General features: G+C 44.2%; 1 protein-coding gene across 4 annotated transcripts in view; it reads right to left on the bottom strand.

Annotated features, from left to right (window-relative positions):
- Nucleotides 1–10053: 10053 nt before the first annotated feature.
- Nucleotides 10054–20791, bottom strand: part of KIAA1549 (KIAA1549 ortholog) — a 151534-nt gene continuing 140796 nt past the window's right edge. For 2 of the 4 annotated variants that reach the window (XM_074379018.1, XM_074379019.1), the window contains 3 exons: nucleotides 18644–18801; nucleotides 13525–13670; nucleotides 10054–11537 (listed from right to left, as the gene is read on the bottom strand). In XM_074379018.1, coding sequence (XP_074235119.1) covers nucleotides 11283–11537; nucleotides 13525–13670; nucleotides 18644–18801 — 559 coding nt within the window. In that variant the 3' untranslated portion in view covers nucleotides 10054–11282. The remainder of the gene's footprint in view (nucleotides 11538–13524; nucleotides 13671–18643; nucleotides 18802–20791) is intronic. The other 2 variants (XM_074379020.1, XM_039472863.2) reach the window with 1 other exon arrangement.

Here is a 20791-nt window from a genome sequence, read left to right as displayed (position 1 = left end):
AACATCAATAGGGGTTTGGAAGAATTGATTCCAATCCTCATGGATGAGGAGTTCAGGACTTCGGCGGAAGAAGTCACTGCAGATGGGGTGGGATTAGCAAGAGCTTGAGCAGTGGAGTCCACAGATGTGACTGAATTGCTGCAATCTCATGGTCAAACCCGAACAGTTGAGGAGTTCTTATGAATGAATAAAGAAAGACAGTGGTTTTTGTTGAGATGGAATCTAGTCCTGATGAAGATGCCATAAACATCATTGAAATGACAACAAAGGAGGTAGAAGATGTAGAATGTCCCATGAGCCTAACTGATAAAGCAGTTGGCAGAGTTTGGGAGGACTGACTCCAATTAAGTTCTACTGTGGGTCAAATGCTATCAAACAGCATCACATGCTGCAGAGAAACCTTCCATCAAGAAAGAATCCATTTGTGGGAAGTAGAAACATTCCTTTTTAAAGTTTCCTTTCTTGTTAGAGAATAAGTGTTAATAACTTTGTTAAGCCCTAAGCTATGTAGCTGTTAGAAATGCCGTGCTTACAGGCACGTAGTACACTCTATGTCCTTGTACTTTAACCAAGATATCTGTGCTGGATGTGCTCACAGGCATGTCCCAGCTCTCCATTGCTTTTACCTGTTTAGAAAAGTTTTAAGTTGTTTTAGTTTAGATTGTGAGGTCTGGCTCCAGCCAACAGAGATCAGACACAGCAAAAAGATAACCCCAAATGCATAAGGGATAAATTTGTGTGTGTTCCTTTATTCGTTATACTCTTATGGCAAGATGGCTAGTGAGAGTACTCTTCCTGCAGTCCAGGAAGTAAAAATTGCGTTGCTGAAAGACCCTTTGTCTCAGTGCTAATTTTTCTTTGCGGCACCAAGCATCTATTTCCGACACCATTGATGTGGCAAAGTTCATCTTAAGAAATTGTGCATTTTAAGAAGTCGTGCATTTTAAGAAATTGTCACAGCCACTCCAACCTTCATCAACCACCACCTGATCAGAAAGCAGCCATCAACAGGGAGGCAAGACACTCCACCGGCAAAAAGATTATGACCTGCTGAAGGCTCAGAGAATTGTTAGCATTTTCAACAGCAAAGTATTTTTAAATTAGAGCACGTACACTTTTTTAAAAAACAGAATAGTATTGCATACCTAATAGGCTACAGCATAGTGTACATATAGCTTCTGTATACAGTGGAAAATCACAAAGTTCATGATTTGCTTTACTGCAGTGGTCTGGAACCGAATTTGCAGTATCTTCAACATATACCTGGACTTACACTCATGCATATTTTCAAGATACTGATGGAACAAGAAACAACTTCCAGGCACTCAGAAACAACTTCCCAAGTTTCCAAATAGGTTCTGTGTTTTACACTTCTGTAACGCTATACTTAGGCACGAGTACAACAAAAAATAGTTCAGCTACACAAATGTGGTTTACCTAGGTTTGTAGCTATAATTTTTCAAGTCTTTAGCAGTAGAGAAATCAAACTCACCCACTTCCATTTATTCCGGGATGGGTGTGGCAAGGAAAGTGCTACAGTTCTGTAGGGGAAGCAAGTTACTTAATAGGGCATCATCCAATGAGAATGTTTCATTAATTTACCTAACTCAGAAGCTGAACAAAAGGAGCTCTGTTCTTGTTATTCTTTTCTTTATACTTTAAGCTCTGCTTGGCAGCTGCAAGGAGGAAGAGGAGAGAGAGAGAGACAAGAAATGCCAATTATGGCTCAAATCCATATTTATTTATTTATTTATTTATTCGAGACGGAGTTTTGCTCTTGTTGCCCAGGCTGAAGTGCAATGGCACAATCACTTTGTACACTTTTTCAAAAAACAGAATAGTATTGCATTCTGTACTACTGTGCTCACTGCAACCTCCGCCTCCCGGGTTCAAGTCATTCTCCTGCCTCAGCCTCCCAAGTAGCTGGGATTGCAGGCATGTGCCACCACACCCGGCTAATTTTGTATTTTTAGTAGGGACAGGGTTTCTCCATATTGCTCAGGCTGGTCTCAAACTCCCAACCTCAGATGATCCACCTGCCTCAGCCTCCCAAAGTGCTGGGATTACAGGCGTGAGCCACCACACCCAGCTATATTCATTTAAACTCAGGGTTCAGGCTGTGAGTGTGGGACCAGCCTGCCCTTTCTTGTAAGTCTTACCCGTTTCTAGAAACTCCTTGCTCTTCTATCATTTCCATTTCCATTTGGAGCATATAAAATCTTGTAGGGTAGTAAGTTCTACCAGTTAGTTTCCACTATTTTTGTTGTTTTCTATCTAAAGTTAGATTAAAACATAAAGTTATTAATTAAAACTGTTATAATTATTTCTTCAGCTATGTGTAAAATATTAAAATATCTGACCACTGTGTGTATATTGTGTTCTTTAAAAATTTACTTTCTGGATGGGTGCAGCCTGACTCACGCCTGCAGTCCCAACACTTTGGGAGGCTGAGGTGGGTAGACTGCTTGAGGCTAGGAGTTCGATACCAGCCCACCAACATGGTGAAACCCCATCTCTACTAAAAATACAAAAATTAGCTGGGAGTGGTAGTGGGCACCTGTAATCCCAGTTACTTGGGAGGCTGAGGCAGGAGAATTGCTTGAACCTGGGAGGCAGAGGTGGCAGTGAGCTGAGATAGACAGCAGCCCACCAACATGGTGAAACCCTGTCCCTACTAAAAATACAAAAATTAGCCAGGCGTGGTGGTGTACACCTGTAGTCCCATCTATTTGGGAGGCTGCAGCATGAGAATAGCTTGAACCTGGGAGGCAGAGGTTGCAGTGAGCTGAGATTGCATCACTGCACTTCAGCCTGTGGAACAGTGCAAGACTCTGTCTCAAAAAAAAAAAAAAAGTCATTTTCTTCTGAGAACTTATTTTTGGTTTTGGCAAATTTGCTTAGACCTTTATGTAATATCCTGTTCTTAGTTCTTTTTAATCTCTTTAAACATCTAACATTATTTATCTCTTTCATACTGGCCTATTTTCTTGAATTTTTAGATTTAAATTATCCTTTTGGTTGATCCCATGAGCTCTCCTTCTTGAAGGCTTATTTTCTGCCAAGACTTGGAATTGTTAACTGTGGTTTCAAAGTTAGCAGCTTACCCTGAGACATGCTGCAGTCACTGGGTTGTAGATGCACAGGCCAGGATTATATTAGCCTCTGCAGAAGGTCTGTGGGCTTTAATCTGTGCCAGATTCCTGTTTATATAAATATATATAATAATTGTTTGTTTGTTTGTTTTTTCTTTTTTGAGATGGAGTCTCGCTCTGTCACCCAGGCTGGGGTGCAGTGTTGTGATGCAACCTCCACCTCCCGGGTTCAAGGGATTCTCCTGCCTCAGCCTCCTGAGTAGCTGGGATTACAGGCATGTGCCACCACGCCCGGCAAATTTTTGTAATTTTAGTAGAGAGGGGGTTTCACCAAGTTGGCCAGGTTGGTCTTGAACTCCTGACCTTGTAATCCACCCACCTCAGCCTCCCAAAGTGCTGGGATTACAGGCATAAACCACCACGCCTGGCTCATGTTTATAATTTTAAATACTTTTAGATTTAGAAAAAAAGATGCAAAAGTGATTCGGAGGGTTTCAGGATACCTTTTACATAGCTTCCTCTAACATTAAAATCTCAATAACCATAATAAAGTTAGCAAAACCAATACATTAATCTTTGCACAACACTATTAGCTATAGACTTTATTTGGGTTTCCTGTTTTCCCACTAATGTTCTCTTTTTGTGATTGCTGTCATTACAAGATCCTATCCAGGATTCTGCGTCATTTAGTTGTTATATTCCACATATTCCACTGCGTTTTGAGTTCCTTTTCCTTTTCTTGAGTTCTGTTTTTGGGGTTTGGTTTGGTTTTGAGACAGAGTTGCATTCTGTCTCCCAGGCTGGAATGCAGTGGCACGATCTTGACTCCCTGCAACCTCCGCCTACCGGGTTCAAGCAATTCTCCTGCTTCAGCCTCCCAAGTAGCTGGGATTAAAGGTGCCCATCACTACGCACAGCTAATTCCTTTTTTTGTACTTTTATTACAGATGGGGTTAAGCTATGTTGGCCAGGCTGGTCTCAAACTCCTGGCCTCAAGTGATCCACTCGCCTCGGCCTCCCAGAGTGCTGGAACGACAGGTATGAATCACCATGCCCATCCTCTTTTCTAAGTTTCAAGGGATTCTTGTTGTCTTGGGTTTTGTAAACAACTCCGGGTTTACCCTATTACCTTTCAAGTCTGTGTGGACTTTGATCTTCTCCTCTTTCTAAACTGTATGGTACTCATGTTTTAATTTCAAGCTGAATCTGCTCTTAGGGAGTCCATGCATTTGATAAGGGGGTAGCAGTCAAATTAAACGGAGTAGAAAGGAGTGGCACAGGCCAACAGGAGTGAAAACAAGTCTGCAAATTCCACACACTGAATACAATACCTTCAACTGAATTCCCTGGACAATGAAAGTGAGGCAGGAAAATGGGGTCCGGAGATAGGGAACAGAAGGCCGAGTCACCCTTCAGCTAGGACAGGAAAGATCTCCACAGGGTATTGTATTGACCGCGTGACTTTACTTAATCCTCTTCATTTACATAGGGCGTACACCAATGGAAACCCCTAGAGAGTGTTTAAACCCCCACAAATTCTGTAACGGGGTCCTTGAGCCCCTATGCTCAGGCCCGCTCCCACACTGTGGGGTGTATTTTCATTTTCTACATATTTCTTCATTCTTTCCTTGCTTTTGAGTTTTGTCCAATTCTTTGTTCAAGACGCCAAAAACCTGGACACCCTCCACCAGTAACAAAAGACTAGATGTTCTCACCAGAGACACCAAATTAGAGAACAGAAAGATCATCTCATCCAACATCTCACGTTTTACAAACAAGAAAACAATCACGTTGCAAAGGAAATCAACAGAAAATATCACTTTGACACCAATTCATAGCATTTATTGACATTTCCATTTAAAATGCTAGGAAAGCTGTATAAACTGTAAACATGGAAACCAAATACTTGCATAAATTATTTCAAAAACTCTACAGCACATTAGAAAACAGTGCAGCTATTGAAGAATAGAAACATAACCGACAAATAGAAGGGAGGGGTCGATTATTAAATCGTATACCCATACTGAGATTTAAGTGCCTGTTTGAGACCAGCAAACTATGATTGTCAAGTTTTAAGTTGCAGTATTGACGCCACAGGTGGCCTCAATTTGCTCTGCACATTTTCGTACATGAACGCTCATAATCTAGGAATGAGTGTGCAGGAAGAGCCTCCTTGGCAAAGGAGGGGGAGACAAATCGGCACGCCAGGGCAGCTGTGCCGAGCAACCTTTCCTGTTCACGCTAGCCCAGGCTCCATGCGTCCCAGAGACGCTCCGGAGGAGGGCAGAGTGGAGGGTGTTTCTACTCCCCTTCTCTGAAACGCGTTCTCCCGTACTTAGAGCAACTAAGTGAGTGAGTGGAGCCTCAATTCCTCTAGTACCTCCCTCTTCTCTCCCCGCATTTGCAGGAGGCACAGCCCAGGGTATGTGACTTGAACTTGGCTCTGTACTGTTTCCAACTTGTACACTTAGGGAGTCAAGTTATGAATACTTGAAATCTGGCAAGTACTAGAAAGACTATCCTGACGCTCAAGTAGCCCAGAAAGGTTCTGCGTAATCAGAGACTGCAAGAGACTCAAATCACTCAAAATTTCACCTCTGTCCCTTTTACCTATTCACTCCTTTTTTTTTTTTTTAAGAGATGGGACATCACCCTGTAGCCCAGTCTGGGGTGCAGTGACATGATCATAGCTCACTGCAGCCTCCAACTCCTTGGCTCAAGCAATCCTCCGGTCTTAGCCTTTTGAGTAGCTGGGACTACTGGCACATGCCACCATGCCAAGCTCATTTTTAAATTTTTTTTGTAGAGACGGGGTCTCACTATGTTGCCCAAGCTGGTTTCAAACTCCTGGCCTCAAGCAATCCTCCTGTCTCAGCCTCCCAAAGTGTCGAGATTAGAGGCATGAGCCACCAGGCCCAGACTACTCACTGTTTTTTAGAAATGTGAAGTGACCCCTGAAAGACCTAGAGGAAGAAGGAAAAGTAAGGATCCTGGATAATTCTCTACCCTGTGGGAAGCCATTTTAACTATAGTGCATTAAGACATTCATTGCTTGTCACTTTCTCACTGGCTCCTAACTTTATTTCATGTTTCCAAAGGCATTTAACATTCTTTTCCAAAATTTCAATGCTGCTGTGTTTTAAGATAAATGATCAAGCCCACTGTCAAACACACAGGCATGAACTTAGCAATGTACCATGATGTTGCAATTTTCAAGTCATCTTCATAGTGAAGAAAGTAGTCCTACTTAAACACTGACAATCACCTCCAAGAATATCAAAAGAAACCTGAAGTACACACACTCCTTGTTCATTAGATAACAAGCGTTAAATCTATTACATTTTATGTTATAGCAGCTGCTTATAGAAACCCTGTTAGAATGTGTTAACATGTTAAATGTAAAAATGAAGTTCAACTGACTATGCCATAGAAATGTGTTTTGTGTTCACATGCTGTCTGCTGGTGCAGAAGTGAACTTTCTCCTGCTCCCGGCCAGGGCAAATATGGATAAGCAGGCTCTGGGACTGGTGTTGGAGACTTGCTCCGGAGGTAGAAATGACAACAGTGAAAACTCCACTAAAGTTAGCGTGGGAGTTAAGACTGGAGTCCCCCTACCTCTGTGCCCAGAACCTTAACCAGCTTTCCTTCCCAACGGCAAATTCATTCATGTCTGAGAATCTAGTATGAAAGGGGTAGGAGAGGCTTATGTAATGATTAATTTGTGAATGACCACTAATGCATTGCATATCAGTGTCCGAGTGACTGGTTTGGTCACTGGAGCACTTACTGTGCAAATGCAGGACCAGTGACCCCGTCCGCAGGAAATGAGAGACTGCTACAGCAAAGAACTGCTGGTTTTAGCCCAAAGCTTTCGTGCCTGCCTTCACCTGTGCTTTGCTTCACAGGCTGCATGCCAGGAAATATCTGGCTGGCAAACACCCGCAGCTTAAAAGCCACCCAAATCAAAACACTACGAAATTAACAAAATTTGGAGAAAACCTGTAGGTAGCTGTAAAAAAGCTGAATATATATACTGATAACTCACTATGCTCCACAAAGGATTTGGCGTGGCCAAACACTGCCGAGATCGGCTCGAAACGACGACCTCAATGTCTTTCTCATCATTTTCATCCTCTTCCCTTGCCCTCACCCTCACACTGAGCACTTCCTCTGTAGATCTTCACAGCCCTAGTCATTTCCTTGCTGTATGACTGCAAAAGCACCCTCCCAGCACCTCTTCCTTCTCTTCTAAAACTCCCTCAGTAGTGGAGTCGGGGATTGTGTCCCCATACTAAAGTGGATCAAGATCAGGTTCGTTTTCACTGGCAGCTGCACCCCATGCCTATAGCCTTTCCCAGGCCTACGCTCGGCTCTTCCTTCCACACCATTTGCCTGGGTAGCTGCCCTGCCTTCAAAGTCACTTCTGAAGTGGACGGCTCCTCCCCAGATCCCGCATTTCCAAACCTGCAACTTCTGCAACTTCTTCTGGGTACCTAATGCATTCGTGTCTTTTTTTCTTTTTGAGAGACTCTTGCTCTGTCACCCAGGCTGGTGTGCAGTGGTGCAATCTCAGCTCACTGCAATCTCTGTCGCCTAGGTTTAGGCGATTCTCATGCCTCAGCTGGGACTACAGGAAGTACCACCATACCCAGCTAATTTTTGTATTTTTTGGAGAGACGGGGTTTTACCATGTTGGCCAGGCTGGTTTCAAACTCCTGATCTCAAGTGATCCACCTGCTTCGCCCGCCCTAAGTGCTGGGATTACAGGCATGAGCCACCACGCCTGACCTCTTTGAATCAATCTTATTGATGCTATTTATCTGCATCTTCCAGCTTTTATACCCACTCGTACTATCTTAGGTTCTAAAATCTCAGAAGGCAAGGCTCATGTCTGCTGGCTTATTTGGGGCCAGAGACGCCAGAAAGTCGGGAGCAGAAAGATGCTTAATAAATGCCATTTGAAAATTAGCGAAGGAAGGGAATTTAAAGCAAAATGGGAGTGAGGAAGATGAGTCACATGGAACTTTGTTTTGCTCATTAGCCACGTGTGAAGCCACTCACTGCAGGGGCGTAGCGTATCACAATGCTCATCCTAGGGCATCCGCATCGACAGCACGTTACATTTTCACGGTGCTTTATGCTCCCTCCTCACAGAACATTTGCACACATGATCGCATCTGATTCTCACAACTGGGGAGCCTGGAAGGTGGCGGGGGAGGCCTGTTCTTGTTTGGCTGATGGAGAGAATGAAGTTCAGAGAAGGAATCTGACACGGTCAGTGAGTGACAAAGTAGACTCTGAAAAAAACGATCATGTCTCCAAACATTCTGACTCAAATGTACAGTTTGTGTTACCACTAGAACGTTTTAAAATAGGAAAAAAGAAGAGACACGAAATTCAGCTGTTCATGGTAGAGTGCTTCCAGAAATGGACTCCAAAGCCACACACCATCCAGACGAGGACCTTCTTTTCACGGATCACGTTAACTGAGTGTCTGAAGACGACTGGGGGGATGGTGCTGCCCACACAGCTGGTTTGTTCTGAGTTTGGTGATTGGTGAAACTGTTGCGGCAGGCCTTGGGAGGAAGCAAGTACATACCACGTGTGCTTTATGACCACCGACAGGGTGCCGGTGATCGGGGCACCCGGGGGCCTGCTCACACCACCCCACAACCGCCGGCTGTTTATTACACATCATCTTTGGTCTGGACATCTGTTTAAAGGTGTATTGTTTCTAAGAATAAAAATACAGTTAAAATCCCTTTATGGTAGTTTGAAAGGCATCAAAATTGCTGTTACAATCAGCCCACTTTGAAAGAGAGCCCTCTTTCTGCAATGCTCAAAGGAGGTCACCATGTTTAATATACTCTATATGCAAACCCTTATGGCACCGAGCAGAACTGGGAGAGAAAGGGCCATTTATCCCATTTGCTGTCGCATGATTTGAATTCACTATATGGTGTCCAGAATAAAATTCCACTTAGATATCTGAAGTTCCTAATACAATATTCAGCAAACCTGGTATTTTTGAGTGACATGCAAAGAGAATCCTTCAGTTTGGGGAGAGTCTAGTATTAAACCAAGACCAAGACTTCAAACCCAGAAGGAGCCCTTCTCTCCAGTGCTCCTTGGAGCCTCTGAGGATCGCCCAACAAGATGCCGCCCGTCCTTTATCATCCTTGAGAGACTTACTCTCCTGCACCCCTTCTGTTTCAGGGGCATCCAGATGAAAACTGGCTCCACCGTAACTCCCCAGAACCAACTTTCCTCAGATTGTAAGACTCTAAATCTGTACGACAGTCCTGAAACACGGTTTTGAAATCCAGTGATTCCACTTTGGAAACCTGTTTTAGCTGTTTTAGGGATCTCAAAACTTGGCACAGATACACAGGTTTTGACTAGTCCGAGTCCCAAATTCTAGCCCCTCACCTGTTGTTCAATTAAAAGTACAGTCATGCACACATAAGGATGTTTTGGTCAATGACGGTCTGCATATTGATGGTAGTCCCATAAGATTATAAAACTGTATTTTTATCATACCTTTTCTATGTTTAGATATGTTTAGATACACAAATACCATTGTGTTCAGCACAGTAACATGCTGTACAGGTTTGCAGCCTAAGAGCAATAGACCATGTCACACAGCCTAGGTGTGTAGGAGGCTAGACCATGTAGGTTGTGTAAGTACATTCTAGAATGTTGGCACAGCAACAAAACAGCCTGATGACACATTTCCCAGAATGCATCCCCATCGTTAAGCGATGCATGACTGTATTCGTTGATCTAATAAAAGCAGGTTCATAGTGAAAAATCTCTTAGCTAAGCCTGCTTTTCTTCTGAGTTTCACTCAGGTACCAGAAAACAGAAAGGCCCTTGTCACTGTTTTCTTTACCATGATTTGGAATGGTGGGGAAATGTTTACATCAGGAGTAAATCTTCATCAAGATGATCCCCTCTTAGGCCCAAAGAGAATAAGACCATTTTAATAGCCACTCGACAGAATAACAGCACAATAAAATCAGAAATGAGAAGCAACTCTCTCCTTTCCCTTGAAGTCCCAAAGCTCTTTTACACTGCTTGATTCGTTACAGAGAGGCTGAACTGAACTCAATTTCATTTCCAGGTTTTGAACACAGGGCATGTGACTGGTGGAGATGTATGCATAACAATTTGGTGGTCCTGGGAATTATTACATAACTTCTGCTTACAGAAGATTTCTCATTCAAACATAATTTGTGAACAAATCAACAGCAAAGGGGAAGAAAGTATCAGTGAGGGCCTCTCCAAAGCCTCATTTTATAGGATTGGGCTTAGCGATCGGTGCTGAGCTGGGATGTGGCCAGGAGTTACGTGTGCCCAATTAGGAAACAGCAAAAGTAATTAAGAACGGAGATCTAATCTTCGATCTGTATTTGGGATAACCAAATAAATATCCAGCTTTTTGCCCTGCTTTGGGAGGGATTTTTTCTTTTTTTTTCTAGGACAAAATGAAACCTTTAACTTATTCTTCCACTGAAAAACCCAAAGTTGCATTTCAGACATGAAGGGGGAGGGCCCTTGGAACTGTAGCACCAGAAGGAGGAGGAAGAATGCAGGTGATGGCTTCGCGTGGAGTCATCAGGCTCTACAACCTATCATTTGGTTTCTCACTAGTAGCTTTTTAAAATTCCCAAACAGTCTTAGTATTCTTGTCGTTAATGTTACTATTAAAATAAGTTCCTATGGAGTAAAAGAGAAAAATCCGGCTGTTCATAAAATGTCTTCAAACCTCTTCTCAGAAAACAAAGCAGCAGGTTCATCGTACGCGTACCAGTCTCCATCCCACGGAAACGCTTGGTTCCTTCCATCCCTATGCCGTCTATACATTTTAATCACTGCCTTTAAAAAAGAGCCGAATGCAGTCCTTGCGTTAGCTTAGCTTTGTGTTTTGCTTTTGTGAAGTGCTGCTGGCTTGTGGCCAAAGTACATACATTTCAGCCGAACCCAAGTGGTCACACAATTGCCAGCCCGGTGAAAGGCGCGCGAGCTGTCACATGACTTCTGGCAGCTTGGACATCGCAACTTGCTCCCTCCGGCGGGCAGGCTGCCCAGGAGGCGCTCCTTCCTCTTCCAAACACCCACTCAGCTGATTTCCTTTCGGTCTTGCTTCCACGGGAAGCGGATACTTGGCAAATCTGCGAGGCGGGCCGATCAGCTGTGGAAGTTCTGCACGGTGCTCTGTTTCTGGGAGAGCCGGAGGAGCTCCTCGCGGATCGCTTTGATGAGAGAGGCTGAGGAGTGGCCCGGCTGCAGGTCCTCCGTGGAGCTGGTGGGGTAACCCAGCCCGGGGCCCTGCAGCCCCCGGTGGGGGAGGTTCCCGGGAGGAGCTGAGGGCTCCCTGCCTGAAGTCCTTGGCACCTGAAATAGCGGTGAAGAAGAATACTCTTGATGTCCGAGCATGTGTGTCTGAAAAACACGGCAAACGTTACTGTACTTCCTACAGAAGGAAAAGCGGGAACGTCAAGTGCAAACTGGCTTTGGGAAGGTTCCCAGGACCGCCCACATCCGTCCACGAACTCAGCCCTCCAACAGGGCCCTGCTGCCTGCGCCCCCGTGTGGAGGTGAGGGGTGAAGACACCAGGGGGCGGGGGAGAACAGGGAGCGGGGAGGCTGGAGGTGAAAGGCCGCGTGATAATCTGATTGCTGAAGGAGGTAAGGGATCCACGCAAGACAGACAAGGGGGGCAGCTGCCTCTGCCCTGGACTGGAGCCCACGAAACCACCATCTTCCGCTTTATCTAGGTACTGTGTGTGTGTGTGTGTGTGTGTGTGTGTGTGTGTGTGTGTCTGTCTGTCTACTGGGGGCTCTGTAGAGCCTTTTCTTTAAAAAGTTATCTGCACTAAAGCATAAAATAGTGTTGCTGATATCTGCAGCATGCAGATTAATTTGGCAGTAGTTTCACAAGATTTATTACACTTTCAGAATTTTTTTTTCATGTTTTTTTTTTTTTTCTCTCTCAATGGAAAAAAATGTCTCTTTGCATTTATATGTAAGAGTACTTAAATCTGTGTACTAAACAACATATGCTGGGGCCAAGTGATTCATGAGCCAAAGACGGCATTCCAGCTCCAAATAGTGACCAAGTGGTGCTCCAAAGTGGATGTGACAGGAAAATCTTAACACCCCACGCCAGGCACGGTGGCTCACGCCTGGAATTCCAATCCTTTGGGAGGTCAAGGAGAGAGGACTGCCTTGAGGCCAGGTGTTCAAGACCAGCCTGGTCAACATAGTGAGACCCTGTCTCCATTTTTTTTTTTTTTTTTTTTTTTAAAAAAAAGCAAAACACCAAATCCAACCCCAAACACCTCATGAAGCTAAGCTGGGCAACATGAAGACAAAAAAAAGAAAAATGGTAGCAAACTTAAAGCAGATATCTGAGACTATAACAATGGCTCTTTTAGGGAAACGTCATATTCTAAAGTTAGTGAGTGTCCTTTCATTACACAAGAGCGTCCAACTATGAAAGGAATTTGGTGTGTCTGTTGGGAAGGTACAGAAATGCAACGAAAGCTATAGCATAACGATAAGGATAAAACAAAATGGAATATTCTGGTTTTCATTTTCAACTTCATTAATTTATTCCCCCAGGATGTACAGTTCTTGAGAAAAGCAAATGAAAGCATTTGCAGGAATCACTGGTGCTCATACTGAGTGAGCGAACAGAAGTCTCACAAAGAAAGCCTGTGTCTTAAAATGTCCCCAACTGTGTGCTTATTACAGAATTACCTACTCATGGTCACAATACAAATGACGTTAATAAACCCACAATGAATCACCAATGCTGTGGAAGGGCAGGAATTTCTATACGGCGATCCCACCAAACATGAACTCCAGAGTTTAGTCAACTACAGATTCAAATTTACTACTGAAAGCTTGAACTCTGCCTCAAGAAAAATTATATACTTCCCCAAAGCGAGATGCTAAAACCGTAAACCGAAACACAAGCAATTGGGAAACGTGAGAGAGATCTGAAGTTTTTTTTGACGTCGGTTTTAAAAAGGGACCCACAAAGCAGAAGCTGCTAAATTGAGGGATTGTGTCTACATTTGTTTTTCTTTGAGACGGAGTCTCACTCTGTCACTCAGGCTAGAGTGCTGCGGTACAATCTCGCCTCACTACAACCTCCGCCTTCCGGGTTCAAGTGATTCTCCTGCCTCAGCCTCCGAAGTAGCTAAGACTACAGGCACCCGCCACCACGCCCAGCTAATTTTTGTGGGGTTTTTTTGTATTTTTAGTAGAGATCTGGTTTCACTATGTTGGCCAGGCTGGTCTTGAACTCCTGACCTCATGATCTGACCCCTCAGCCCCCTAAAGTGCTGAGATTACAGGTGTGAGCCACCATGCCCGGCCTATAACTAAATTTTAATTGGCGACTCAAACAGGAGATACTCACGGCCTCTCTTCGCCCCGCTTCATCTTCCCCGTACGAAGGCCAGCCTGGCGCCCCATACTGGCTGCCTCTGCTTGATGGGATTTCTACCGGCTGAGCTCCCATTCTGCTGGCAATTCCCACCTGCGTCAGGTGCTGGATCTGGGAGCCTGGAAGAACACGGTGGAGTGGCCTGGTCAACATTTTAGGCAAGTGTGGCTGCTGAGGAAGACACTGTCAGCTCCGACCACTGCACTCCTTCAGGACTAGGGGTCATGACTTGGTACCAGTTCTAGCTCCAGAAATCTCACCTCAACGGCCATACTGTCCGCATTTCCTGAGGGTCCGGGAGGTAGGGAAATGCACCACGAAGCAACGTGGACCAAGCGATCAGAATAAACAAATGAAAGAAGAAAATCCCATTGCAGAAAGTCTGAAACAGAATTCTTGACTCCTCAACATTCACCCCTGCCTAAGCCTGTCCCCCATTTCACCATCCCCATTTCCACACAGGACTATGCAGTCCTACTTGCTCAGATCTAAAAAACGATACCCTATCCCCAATTCCTCTTTCCCATGCGCTTCCTAGCAGCCCATCAGAAAGCTTGCTGGCTCCTCTCCTGAAGTGCTGCGTGAGGGTGACCCCTCCTCCCCGTGAGCACAGCAACAGCCCAGTGGAACCCCCATCCCAGCCCTGATACAACTGTTTCCCCACGGGTTCCCCATGCCTAGGCAGGGTGTATTCCCCCCAAAACACCCTGTCAGAAGACACGCTCAGCTCTGACCAGTGCACTCCTTAAGGACAAGGAATCATGACTTGGTACCAGTTCTATCTCCAGAAATGGTATTTCCTAAGAGAAACAGACCATGAGCTTCTTGGTTGCTCGACTCTGATTTCCTTTGAATTCAGAGGCTGACAGTGCTTGCCCTTATTTTCGTGGCTAGACATCAGGACTGGGGATAAATGGCAAAACAGAAGGTTCTTCCATTCACCTCTGTAGAGGTTACCAATAAAGAGCAGCTCATCAATTAAGAAAGGAGTGAAAGGTTTGGAGTCATCGTGAAGCTGAAGCCTGGCTCTTTCTTGCTTGTGGCTTTGAGATTCACAAGGAACCTGGATATACAATACGCTTATTTTTTTCCTTAAAAGGCAGGATATATGTGTATTTAAATTCAGCATTTTGAAGTATATATTCATTATAACTCATATAGTGTCTGTAATGTAGCCACAATATAATTAAAACCAGTCCCCCAGTTTCATCGGTGCAGTGAGCTGGTGACAGAGCCAGAGGACTCTGTAGAGCTAATTACTCTATTACACTCATATGTTCAGACATCTGCAGCCTCCTGTGGCTATGGAAGCCAGGTAATCAACAATAGTTTTCTTCCTCATCAACTTGTGGCATATGGAAATACACCTATACTGCAAATTAAGAGAGAAAAAAAGTGATCCTTAAGTACTGTGAAACAGAATACTTATTTCTGGCTGGGCGCGGTGGCTCACGCCTGTAATCCAAGCACTCTGGGAGGCTGAGGCAGGTGGATCAACTGAGGTCAGAAGTCCAAGACCAGCCTGGCCAACCTGGTAAAACCCTGTCTCTACTAAAAATACAAAAATTAGCCTGGCCTGGTGGCGGGCACCTGTAATCCCAGCTACTCGGGAGGCTGAGGCAGGAGAATTACTTGAACCTGGGAGGCAGAGGTTGCAGTGAGCCGAGATCATGCCACTGCACTCCAGCCTGGACCACAGAGTGAGACTCTTATCTCCAAAAAAAAAAAAAAAAAATTTCCAAATCTGGTATCATCAAACGCACCTGTGATGCTCCAACTGGCGCTACAACGGCTCCAAGCGCCCAAAGCTAAGGGAGGCACCTCCTCCATCTTTCAGTCTATCCTGACTCCAGTTGCCTAATTAACGACCTCAATTCTCTCAATTCTTTAAGAGATGGGGTCTCACTATGTTGGCCGGGCTGGTCTTGAACTCTTCCTAGCCTCAAGCGATCCTCCCATTTTGGCCACCCACCATGATGGGATTACAGCTGTGAGCTACAATACCTGACCAACAACCTCCAATAATCAACCACATTAAAAAAAAACAGAACTCCTTAATGGTTTTATTTGGATATTTAACGATAATTAAAGTCAGGAAAAGCTGTCATGGCTCTGGGCAGAGCAATGCACTCTACTGGAGCACCAGGTCAGTTATTGAAAAACCCGAACGGTATTAAAATGATCAGGACTACTAGCGCTCCTTGCCCAATGGGCATTGTTTGAGCAAATCTTGCAAAATGCTGTAAGAACAGCGCACTGTTGCCACCATTTCCAAAGGCTCAACCAACTGCACAGGGAGAAAAGCACACCTCCTGTGGAAAGCCACTATAGTAGCGGAAATCATCATTTGGTAGGATTTTTGTATCCTGCGTTGTTCACTTAACAACACAGCACAGGCTTCCCCCCGTAAGTCAGCACTGAGCCCAGCAAGCTGGAGTTTGCATTCCAGCTCAGCCACCAACAAGCCTTGTGACCGTGAGTGACTGGCTATGGCTACCGCTGAGCCTTGATTCCTCACTTCTCCAGCAGGGATAAAAAGTCTACCTCAGCCGGGCATGGTGGCTCACGCCTGTAATCCCAGCACTTTGGGAGACCAAGGCAGGAGTTCACAATCAGCCTGGTCGACATAGTGAAACGCCATCTCTACTAAAAATACAAAAATTTGCTGGTTGTGGTGGCATGCACCTGTAATCCCAGCTACTCAGGAGGCTGAGGTAGAAGAATCACTTGAACCCAGGAGGCGGAGGTTGCAGTGAAATGAGATAGTGCCACTTCACTCCATCCTGGGTGACAGAGCAAAAACTTCCTCTCAAAAAAAAAAAAAAAGAAAGAAAAGAAAAAAAAAAATCTGGGGGCCGGGCGCAGTGGCTCACACCTGTAATCCCAGCACTTTGGGAGGCTGAGGCGGGTGAATCATGAGGTCAAGAGATCGAGACCATCCTGGTCAACATGGTGAAACCCCGTCTCTACTAAAAATACAAAAAATTAGCTGGGCATGGTGGCACGTGCCTGTAATCCCAGCTACTCAGGAGGCTGAGGCAGGAGAATTGCCTGAACCCAGGAGGCGGAGGTTGCAGTGAGCTGAGATCGCACTATTGCACTCCAGCCTGGGTAACAAGAACAGAAAAAAAGAAAAAAAAATCTACCCTAGAGGGTTATTTCAAGGATTAAAAAGAGATAAAACAGATCAAGCATCAAATGCATAGGAAGCAACTGGTAAATCTCAAATTCCCCTTTTCTGGCTTTTTATGCCCTCTTCATCTTAAGTAGCTGCACGATTTCCTCAGGGATGCCCTTCCTACTAGGTATATCTAGGGAAGCTAACAATATTTTGCTATTATGCAAATAATGCTGTGATAAATATCTTGACACATGTAATTTTCCCCCAATATTTTGGATTTTAGGAGAGTGAGCCCGGATTTCCAAAACTGGAATTACCAAATCAAAGCTTGGTAAGTCCAACTGCCAGATTGCTTTCCAAATGTTTAATAATTTATGCCACCACTGAGAATAATAGTGACGACAGTCATGGCAGCTGATATATACTGAAAGTTTCTGCTATGCCAGGCACTATTTCAAGCACTTCTGTCTTCTTCTTTTATCAGCCAAACCACCAAGGAGGTGAGTACAAATATCCGTAGCACAGATGAAGAAACTGGATGCTAATTTTACCATACCACATTATAAAAATAATTTCATGATTGAAATGGTGCATTATGGTATTAATTTTCATTTTTAAAATAATTTAAAAACTGGACCTTTTTCCTTTTCCCACTGACCTTTTCAGGTTGGCCCACTTAATTTATATGAGGTATCTTCTACAATAAAAATACTTCTTGATTGTGAGGTGCTATAAATTTCTCCTAGGTGCTATTTTCTTTTTTTGAAAATAATTGGCAATTTTCAGACATATACATGTGTCATAAAGTTCTATAGTTAAAAAGGTAATCCTCCTAATAGATCTTAAACATTTTCCATAAATTTTTACATAATTTCATCTAATAGAAATTTAAAAATAATTTCCTTTTGAATGTTTTATATGTGTAATTTCTATATTCTTTCAGATTAAAAAAAATTTTTTTTTTTTTAAGAGATGGAGTCTCACTATGTTGCCCAGCCTGGAGTGCAGTGGCTACTCATAGGTGCAATCCTGCCACTGATCAGCATGGGAGTTTTGACCTGCTACGTTTCCGACCTGGGCCAGTTCACCCCTCCTTAGGCAACCTGGTGGTCCTCCGCTCCTCGAGGTCACCATATTGATGCTGAACTTAGTGCGGACACCCAATTGGCATAGCGCATTACAGCCCAGAACTCCTGGGCTCAAGCGATCCTCCTACCTCAGCCTCCCAAGTAGCTGGGACTACAGGCACATGCCATCGCACCCAGCTCGTTCAGATTTTAAATTAAAAATTAATATATCTTAATTTTTCTTAGTAAATATGCCATGTAGGGAGGTTCAAAGATCTAGCAATTAACAGGGGAATCAAGACTCACTGCAGACCAAAGCACCTATAAAGTTCAGGAAATCCTATAGGATTCCAGGAGACATGATTTGTTTTGCAGACTAATAGACAATGTAAAATAAAAGAATTTCCTAGAAAAATCATAATGAAAAAATATCAACCAATTATTGCAAATTTAGAATTGGCTTAAACTACTTGCTTTTGTTTGGTTTTGAGATAGAGTTTTGCTCTGTCACCCAGACTCTGAGAGTTGTTCGTTACAAGCTGAAAAACGCAACTTCTTTAAAACTGACTCTTGTTTTCATGCCATCCAAAGTGCTCAGAGCGAGATCTTTCATTTACAGTAAGGATTTGGAAGCGTTTTTCCTGGAGGGAGCGAGCCATGAATTTCACACGGAGGGGCTGGTTCCAGAGCCAATCGGCAGACAGCAGCTGTGGAGCTCAGCCTCTCTCTCCCTTCCCACCTCCATCTCGGTCAGGATCTGAGCAGAAACATCCCTGAAAAACGGCAGAGGCCCCTGCACGCTGGACGCTGACACTCTGAGAAGCCCAAAATCAAGTTTCTTTCCATTTAGCCAAAAAGTAAATGCCCCATAGCTCAGAAATGCAAGCTAAATAGCCACATATACCTGTGGTGCCCCCGACAGGCCGAGGCCGGGCCACTGACGGCATCTCCTCTGAGTAGATCCCTCGGGCAGCAAACGGGGCTTCGGCGGACCCCTGTGACTGCTGGGGGTCAGGAGGCACCAGCTCTGAAGACTGCAGCAAACCGGGGCCAAAACCTGGTCTGAAGGCAAAGCAAACAGGCACATCACGACTCCACTGCACCCTGGCCCTGGTATTTCATGAGGTCCACCCCCAGCTCTAAGAAAGGTAACACTTATTTGTCTACCTGCTTAACCATCTCCCCTCCTGGAAGGGGAAGAGATGTCTCTCCTGCTCCCTGAGGGAAGGGGGGACTTCTCTATTTGTTCACTGCCCTACCTCCAGCACTAAGAACAGTGCCTGCAATACAGTTGATACTGACAAACCCAGGGCCTGATTGTCTCCAGCATCTGCCTAGTGCTGTGCTTCCCACCCCGGCTACATGTTGGCATCACCTGGGGAGCCTGAAAAAAATCACCATGCTCGCACTGCATCCCAGATGAGTTCAAACAGAAGCACTAAACGTGAGACCAACGTGGTGGTAATTTTTAAGACTACACATGATCCTGGTGCCCATCAAGGCTGAAAAACAGTGTTCTAAAGCAGCGATCTCAAACTTTTATTTCCAGACCTCTTTTGACTCATAAAAATTATTGAGGACTCCCAAGAGCTCTTGTTTATGTGGATTGTACTGATATTTACCAGATTAGAAATTAAAATGGAAAAAATGTCAATACTTATTTTTAAAATTTACAAATAACAATTAAACATATATTAACATAACTTTTCTAAAATTAACTATATTTATCAATCCCCCGTCAAAAAAATGTAGTGAGAAGAGTAGCACCATATTGTTCAAATTTCCTTAATAGAAGGATTCTCATATAGTTTGCATCCTGTCAGTTGCTGGATGTTAGGAAGAAAATCTGGCTTCACAGAATACACAGCTGGAAAAGGAAGGAGTATTTTAATAGCCTTTCGAATAATATTTTTAAAAAAATATTTCAGCTGGGCGTGGTGGCTCACACCTGTAATCCCAGCACTTTGGGAGGCCGAGGCGGGCAGATTCTGCGGTCAGGAGTTTGAGACCATCCTGGCCAACATGGTGAAACCCCGTCTCTACTAAAAATACAAAACTTAGCTGGGCGTGGTGGTGCATGCCTGTAATCCCAGCTACTCAGGAGGCTGAGGCAGGAGAATCACTTGAGCCCAGGAGGGGGAGGTTGAGCCGAGATCATGCCACTGCACTCCAGCCTGGGCAACAGAGACTGTATCTCAAAAAAATAAAAAATTCAGACATTCTTCCTGACCACACCAAAATTCAACAAGTGGTAGTTCTTCAGGGGTCAGTTGCGATGTGTAATCTGAAATGATACTGGTGAACCTTCCATACTCTGTTACACTAAAACCCAAAGCTCCCTCTTGCACTTTGAATGGATCTCTAAGCCATGCCTGATCTTACGACGTCCATCACTTGGAACATAGTTCACTGAGTTATGCAAACTTTCTCAATATTGTTACCTCTCATTTTGCAGCACTGAAAAATCCCATTCACTAATCTCATCATCGAACTCAGCCTGAAGAGTCTTTAAGTACTAGGAAGTTGTCACGTTCACAGTGGCAGGCAACTTTCCAAAATTCAAATTTTCACTTGAAAGCTCATTTTATCATTAGCAACAAAGACTGGCAGTTGTTTTTCTTGAAGTGACAGGCTCACTTCATTCATTTTCAAGACAGTGCCTGCCAAACATCCGGGTCTGAATAATCACGTCTCCCAGCTGTTTGTTCAAGTAAAAAGCATAAAAGCAGTTGGTTCAGTTCAGTCTTAACTCGAAGAATGGGAGCAAGGGCTTTTCCTTCAAAATTCTATATTCCACAGAAATACTTTCTATGTATTTCCTCTTTTGTCCCACAGACTACTAAAGACTTAAGAGTCTAGGTTTAATAAGATTTATGATTTTGACTATGTCACCAAGGGCATGCTAACAGAAAACCGGCATGTTTAAAACTGATGACAGAGCAGTGAAGAATACAATGACTACTCATACAATTTGGTAGCACTGCCTGGATGCACGCTAAAGACTAGCAGTTTTGGCTGGACACGGTGGCTCACACCTGTAGTCAAGGTGGGC

Source organism: Saimiri boliviensis, chromosome 10, assembly GCF_048565385.1.
Source record: "Saimiri boliviensis isolate mSaiBol1 chromosome 10, mSaiBol1.pri, whole genome shotgun sequence".
NCBI classification, from domain to species: domain Eukaryota; kingdom Metazoa; phylum Chordata; class Mammalia; order Primates; family Cebidae; genus Saimiri; species Saimiri boliviensis.
Note: the sequence above shows the minus strand (reverse complement) of the source record. Positions and strands in the feature narration are given on the sequence as shown.